This window comes from Pelodiscus sinensis, chromosome 5 (assembly GCF_049634645.1).
Source record: "Pelodiscus sinensis isolate JC-2024 chromosome 5, ASM4963464v1, whole genome shotgun sequence".
Taxonomy (NCBI): Eukaryota; Metazoa; Chordata; order Testudines; family Trionychidae; genus Pelodiscus; species Pelodiscus sinensis.
In genome coordinates, this window is record NC_134715.1 from 68,941,969 (window position 1) to 68,950,000 (window position 8,032).

General features: G+C 37.9%; 1 protein-coding gene across 2 annotated transcripts in view; it reads right to left on the reverse strand.

Moving 5' to 3' along the window:
• Positions 1-616: 616 nt before the first annotated feature.
• The window catches only part of FBXO8 (F-box protein 8), a 24,555-nt gene continuing 17,139 nt past the window's right edge, over positions 617-8,032 (reverse strand). For both annotated transcript variants that reach the window (XM_075930220.1, XM_025186618.2), the window contains 3 exons: positions 3,459-3,577; positions 2,081-2,277; positions 617-1,255 (listed from right to left, as the gene is read on the reverse strand). In XM_075930220.1, coding sequence (XP_075786335.1) covers positions 1,068-1,255; positions 2,081-2,277; positions 3,459-3,577 — 504 coding nt within the window. In that variant the 3' untranslated portion in view covers positions 617-1,067. The remainder of the gene's footprint in view (positions 1,256-2,080; positions 2,278-3,458; positions 3,578-8,032) is intronic.

Consider the following 8,032-nt stretch of genomic DNA (forward strand, 5'->3'; position numbering starts at 1 on the left):
CTACGACTACACTAAGAATTTTCTCGGCAAAAAATATGCTAATGAGGGATTCATTTGCATGAGTCATGATCTCATTAGCATACTTTTTGCCGATCCGTTTTTGCACTAGGGGGGTTTGCGCAAAAACAAGCAGTGTGGACATTTTCTTTTTGGGCAAAAATCACTTTTTCCGCAAGATCGGTATACCTCCTTTTTTTGGGGCATAAAGATCTTGTGGGGAAAAAGGGTTTTTGCGCAAAAAGAAAACGTCCACACTGCTTATTTTTGCACAAAATGGATTGGCAGAAAATATGCAAATGAGATCATGTCATGCAAATGAGCCCCTCAGCATATTTTTTGCCAAGAAAACTTGTAGTGTAGACGAGCCTCTGCCTCAGAGACTGGTCCTCAGAGTTTGTCTAACTAGAGTTTGACTTGACTCATTTTAACCTGAGTTAGTAACTGATCGCCAATTAATTCAAGTTAGCTAATGCAATATTAAAAATTTAGACACTTCACAAATGTTTGGATCCTGGTACAAACATTGATGAAGTGACAGGACAAGCATTATCTGAGAAAACCAGCATTACAAAAATAAAGACAAAGTTTTAAAATGTAAAAGGAAGAAATACAAGACTATTTTTAAGAGAGAAAAAGGAAAAACTTTAGTTAAAATATTTTACAATAAAATAATGATTATAAATCTCTTTAGTTAAATATGTACACATTACATGGTATTTTAAAAAAGAATGGAACTGGTTAAAGTTTTCAAGCAAATCTAGTGCACAAATTCACCATCTTGTCAGCTTTAGACTGTAATGTCAGTTTAACATTCGTAAATGGCTGTGTCAGACTAATGGCACGGCTTTGTGCAAAACATAAACAAAATTAAGAAAAAACTCTGCAAAATCCTTCGGTTCCCATGGTAAATTGCTAAAAAAGGTAGTACATACAACACACATTGTGATTGTATACAGAGGTTAGAATGACCAGCACTAATATAACCCCCATATCTACAAAATAATTAATTCCGTGGGTAGCTTTAGTTTTTGTAAACTATAAATTCTAAGTCCTAGCAAATTGTGCTTTTAGGCAGCCACATGGCCAATAAGGTAGATGTTGTCATAAAGGTGCCCTACATAATCTTCACTAATGTTCTGAGCAGCACGTCGTGTGTTTCGGATGAATTCTCTCTTTGACATTTTGTTCTTCACATGAGGGCTGGTAAGATCAATGGAAAGCAGAATCAAAGAGTAACATAGTAAATAAACTGCATCTAAAGAAAAGAGAACATTATGAAGTTATTGTTTATAGAATTGTAAGTATGGATTGTGCCTTACAGGCAACTAAAATGACCAGTCCTTGCTTTAAGGATCTTGCAGTCTTAAGGGCATGCTTGAAAAAATACGCACAAGCAACTTTACTCACATGGAACAGCCCATGAAAACCAATTATTATTAAAAGTCATAAAGACAGTGCAGCACTAAATAAAACTGATCAATTTATTAATATTTACATGGCATCTAAACTATGCAAAATTCTTTACATTCATGAAGGTAGACAGATCCTTGCCCTGAAGAGTTTGCAGGAACAGGGTCTTGAAGTGCAATTACTATGTATGTTCTTAACACTAAGTAAGTAAGTAATCTCATTGGGTAAAATCCTAGCCCCACTGAAGTCAATGGCAAAACACCCACTGACTTCAGGGAGGCCAGGAATTCACTCCTATTTGCATTAGTGAGATTATTCATATGGTGTAAAGTTAAGCATATGTGTAAGTCTTTTCAGGGTCAGAACCTATAGAGACCACAGAGATAAAGGGCAGACCAGGGTGAAGGAAAAAGATGCAACATTTTTGTACATGGAAGTTGTTTACCTGTCAGTGATTTTCCTCTTGTAGATACCCAAATCAAAAGTTTTTAAAATTACTTTTACTTGTCTGTATCATGGTAGCTCCTGCTCAAACCTGATCCTCTTCCAAGACTAATCCTTGTAAATGTAATTAGTCCCTCATTTAAACCCACTATGAAAAGTAAAACTTTACAAAGTAAATGTAGATAAATACAGACTCGTTGATTGTAAAGAAGTCCTCTCTTCTTACCAGGACTAAGGCCAAGTTCTCTCATCAAATCAGGATTACAAGCACAAAATCTGTGCGAGAACTTTGTTATAAGAGTCTCAAGATACTCCCCTCGCTCCTCAGGGGCATGAATGTGTCTGAAAAACTCTCTCAGTGCATTTGGCAAGAACTGATTTCTGAAATTGTGCAGTGTCACAAGGTCATCCAAAACATCTCTCCTGGTTGGAAAAGAAAAACATATTTAGAGAAATGTTTTCAACTATTTAAATATGAAACAAGGCTTCATAAATTAAAATGAACATTTCGTAAGAGTTTAAATTATAGGTATTTTCAGTCATGAGCAAATGAAGAAAAAAAATTCAAAAATGACAACACAAAAACAGGAAACAGATTCCTCATACTGCTACTACAGCTTTGTATACTTAAGCATAATACTTTATTATACTTCAGCCTAAAGTAATATTCTAAATTTGTGTGCGTGCGTGCGCACACACACACACACACACACACACACACACACACACACACACACACACACACACACACACACACACACACACACACACACACACACACACACACACAGGAAGTTAAGTTTGCAAGAATGCCTGACAAAGTTAAGGAAAAGGAATAAATACACAATATGTCTTTTAGGGCTTATGTACATGAACAAACAGCTAAAGTAGCATTCTGTTAAAACCATGCTCAAAAGGGGATATTCAGGTCCTCTGCAACACTCAGATTTTATGGAAGTGCATGCTTCATCTATCCCCGGAATATCAAAAGAGCTTGATGTGCAAGAGAAATCTGGAAGCAATCCAGCAGAGCAGCAAGAGATCCAAAAATGTTCTGATCCAGTGGCAGAAACAATCCAAGTATGGATTATGGAGCATCAGTATCTGGAATTCCAGCCTACACATCTACAATTTCCACACTCCAGTCCAAACACAATGTCTTGCTTAAAGCATAACTCACTCTTATGGGAAGTAAAGGTGAATCTCTTTCTTAAGAAACAGGAAAAATATACATAGCAAGTATTTAGAACAACATTCCAATGCTAGACAGCCCAATGATCACCCATATAAGGTGACATTCCAGTTAGAAATATAACTTAAGCTTGGAAGTGAAAATGTGGAAACAAGTTCACTATTTGACCTTTACTAGATAAACACACTATGCTTATATATATGGTGGTACACACACAAATGCTAGAACTAAGTAAATGTTCTGCTTTAGGAATAATATATTTTAGCTGAATCTCTGAGTTTAAACTTACTTAGAAAATTTTGCAATAAAGAACATTTTTCATTAGATTAGTACATATAAGAAGAGTGATTACAGAAAAGTGCTATAGACTGAAAATGAATACAGAATTTTTTCCTCGTTAGATTCAAATTACCTTTCATCAAGATAGATTCTCAATTTCTTCCAATTTAGTGTTCTTGTACAGAAGATAAACTTAGCTATTTCCTTTGGTGAATCATCCAATATACCCTTGGACATAAAGTAGTTAACTCCCTGAGACAAAACAAAGGACATCTGTATATAAATAAGATTGGCCTTAACAATTCTTTTACGGGCAAATATAGTAATGATACTGGAACTAATAATAATACTAATGCATAATACCTTCTTCATCCTTTAAATTGCATTTCAACATGCACAGTGCAGTCTACAATTAATACACATTTAATGCATATATGTTATATAAAATTAATGCAACATTATGGTTCAGCTTTTACATGTACTAACAGTAGGAAATTCAACATTACAGATCCCGCAACAAGCACATTTGGCTGATATTCTCTCTCTCTCACACACACACACGAGATGATTATATTATGTTTGTTGTAGGGATCATAATTTATAATTTCTATGTCGACTTATAATAACAATGGTATGCATCTTGGCCGTAATGTGCTTTTTGACTTTAATTTCTTTTTATTTAAAGCATTGATTTCAATGTTCTTCCAGGCATATAGGATCACATTCAAATAAATGCACTATATACATTTAAATGTATAATAAATTAAAGAAATGCAAGTTTTTATTTCAAAGTGCAGATCCAGATACATACACAAATACATACAAAAATTCAACATCAGTCTGCCTCTGCCTGATTTAAAAAAGGAGACTGGTTTAGAAAGTGACAGAATGAACATATATCATGTGATCTATTCACTTATATATTACTTCTACATTACAGCTATTTTCCGACCCTTTGTCAAGCACACATTTCTCACTGTATGTCCATGCCAAATTTGAAAATACGAATACAACATTTAAGAATTTTTGGATGCTTTTTCTAAAAAAAAAAAAAAAAAAAAAAAATCAGATATCTCAAAGAATGAAAACTACTTTTGTCATGGTCTTATAACTAAAAAACATCTTACTGGATTTTAACAAAAATGTTTGGGATTGGGAGACAGAGAAAGAGGAAAAAAAACAACTAGAGGTTGGACCTCCCTGGTCCGGCACCCTTGGGACCTGACCCGTCTCCCAGATGACGGATTTTATCAGACCGGGGTGATCATTTCTTCCCCCCCGTCACCAGCCCCCTGCAGACCTGGCCTGACTGTTGCCCTCCCAGCTGGCTCCCCTGTCTCCCTGGCACTGCTGTCCCCTCAGCCCCCACTGCTCTACCAGACAGTCCTGCTGCCTCTGCATGCTGGGGTCCTGCTGCAAAGCCTGGCTCCAGCTGGTGCTCCAGGCAGCCCTGCAGCCTCTGTTCTGGGCTTCCACTGCTGAATGTGGGGCTCCTGCAGCCGTGGCACTAGCCCTCCACTGAGACTTTCTGGTCCTGGAACATCCATGGTCTAGTGACCAGAGTGTCCCAGTTAAGAGAGTTTCAACCTGCATAAAAAATTTAATCTCAGAGCGTAACTTTTTTTTGGGAAGGGTCTTAAGCTCAAATTGTGTCTTCAGCAATAAATATGGCATCACTACAGTGATAACATAATGCTGAAATTTGTGCAAATGCACAATCTAGTGTCTTAATTTGCTTTAGCTATCAGTGCAATTCCCACAATCACCAAATAAGATAAACCTTACCCCCTCCACCCATTATAAATCTTCCTATGCCACGACTTCATAATATTTTGCAAATTTCCCTTTTTGATTTGTTATATCTATGAAGACAGCATGGGAGTGGGGGAACAGGCAACCTTCCCAATCAGGCCGACTGAAGTTCTGCATAAATAAGGAGTGTGGGACTGAGCTTTTAACCTGGAAAGTTATTTTATAAAAAAGTGAGACAGCTTAGTAAGACAGAAAAGCTGAAATGTCAAACAAACAGGAAACTAGAAAATTCATCTTAAGAGGATAACCAGGGACTTTACCTAAAACACAGGTGAAAGACTAGCATGCACACCAAACATAATATAATACCTAGCCATTATTTTTTACTGGTCCATAAATTTTGTTTAGTATTTGCAAAAATATTCCCTGCAATAACACAGTGCTTTGGTTAAAATCAAAACAATATTTTAAATATATGCAAAAATGAATATATGCAAACAATTTTCTATTAGGAGTAAGGAATCGTGGTAATTTTAGAGTCTGATTCAGGGAAGCATCCAGATTCAGGGCAGCACTTTAACATGTACTTAAATTAATGCATGCTTTAAGTATGTGCTTAATACCTATTGACCTAATTGGGACTTAACTGGGCTGTTCTATATAGGAATGGCCTTAAACACATGCTTAAGTACTACTCTGAATCAAGGCTTAACTAGGAAACTGAAATTGATTATCCAAATGATTGAAAAATTGTTCACTGGTGTCTCAACTATTTTTTACAATTGCTTAACTATGAAAAAAGCAAAACAGCAACACAATCTCTCCTTACATGTTCTGTTTAATTCTGCCTCCTTAATCTTGCATTCTGATTCAGCAAAACACTTATGTGCTTAGATATAAACATATATTTAAAGTGCTCAGGTGAACTGGGGTCTTGAGTAATAGCCTATATTTAAACACAGCACTTACTGCAGAGTGTTACTAACAGATGAAGACATTGGACATTCTCCCCCAAGCTGAACAGAATGGATTTACCATCTACCTTCACAATGAAAAAGGTCATCTGCTCTAGAGAGACAATCTGGACTTTTTCTCCCAGAGTTGGAAGATGCACTCCCTAGTTTTTGTTTGCTCATGCTGTAGGTAAGTGAAGGTTATTTGTAAGGACACTGGACAATTTGCACGCTAAATTTATAAACTGTTGTATGTTGATGGAATCCCCTTTACCTCCCTGCCTCCCAAAGTCACTTGTTTGATAAACATGTTCCGCGATGAATGTATGCTATTTGAAGGGCATAATTCTACAAGGAGGCTAAATAAAAGTCAAATTATCAGCCTTAAAGACCTATTGCACTGATCCATCTTAAGCAGGCATTTGAGGATTCCTGCAGCATAGGGAATACTTGGTTGGAATAAAGCCAGTTAATCTATTAAGCTTTATGTCACCTGTTTCCCATCAATGTTTGGATAGAAGTGGTTTAAGGATGGTCAGGGCATATTGGGAGGGACAATCCTGATCCAGTGAAATGGTCCTAAAACCACCTTTCAAGTGGCCATGATTTACAGCAGTTCCATGGCCACTCTAACTTGTTTCTGCAGCCAGCTTTGTCCTTTGGCTATCAGGAGTGCAGACTGAGAAAAGGTGATTTCTAAGGTGAACTGTCTGTGCCTTCCTTCCTCATTGTACTACAGGTTGAGCTTCCCAAATCTGGGACTCTCTAGTCCGGCAACATCCCTGGTCCAGTAAGGTCACGGATGTTGCTGGACTAAAGTTTCCCAGAGATGGTAGCAGGAGCCAGCTGAGAGAACACGAGGCTGGGGAGCCCCAGCAGGGCCAGCAGCAGCTGGACCAGGTGGCGGCCAGGGGAGCTCCTGCCCCGACCAACGAACCTCTGGCCAGGGGGCAGGGCCTACGGCAGGGCAGAGAACCCAAGGGAGAGGTGCCCAGGAGTGGAGCAGCCAACAGGGGAGCACTGACCTCCCCTGGCCTGGCAAATACTGTGGTTTGGGACAGCAGAACCTTGGGATGCAATTCTAAATTTGAAAAAGGCTATTTAAAGTATATGCAACTAACAGTCATTATCATGGGCCTTGCTTGACTAGGGAAGTAACTATCATAACAGGGTCTAGCTTATGATCACTAGTTGTTCATGTCACACCTTTCTCATTTTACCATTTAATTCCAAAGCATTACACCAGTTCTTATTTAAATTCCCTCTGATTTTACCCCTTTTCCTTATCATGCCTCCATATTTCCTGGATAGATGCCTGAAATTGTGTAATATCAATTTATTTTTTCTTCATCTGCATTCACTTCACTCCACATTACTGTAGTACCCCTGCAGTTATTTTCAATATGCATGTTAAACCTTTTTAACTGCTTTTCATTGTTTGCCTTAGGGGTCCAGCTTCCATCACATACGTACAAAGATGCAAAATCCACGGTGAGCAATTCTTGAACATGGCCTTCTCTCAAATTTAGTTTCAGATGGACTTACCATGCCAAAGCTAGACTTCAAGATAGCATCAGCATAGGATTTATTGTAGCACATGGAAATGTATTAAAAGTAATAGATAAACAGCAAAAAAAGTGGACAATTTACATGTGTGAGGAAGTTGAGGTGCTGCTCTTTGATGCAAATCTAGGTGATTATCAGAATGGATTGCCAGGGATGCATCTTATGAAAGGAAAGGTCAGATTGAAGGAATTTATTAGAGATACCATTCAGAGTTCTAGAGAATTAACTGTGGCAATTACACTGGTTCAGTCTCTAATCAGAGAAGTTATGTAGGCTTGTGTACGAAAGTCTTTTACTGCACAATAGAGTCAGGGAACTGTATAGCCTGGAAATATCCCAGCCAGGAGGGAAAGAGATGCATGTTTCCAGGAGAGTGATGACTAAGGAGCCCAGAGCCCAGCATGGGTGCCCTTGTGCAATTATAAAGGGGTAATAA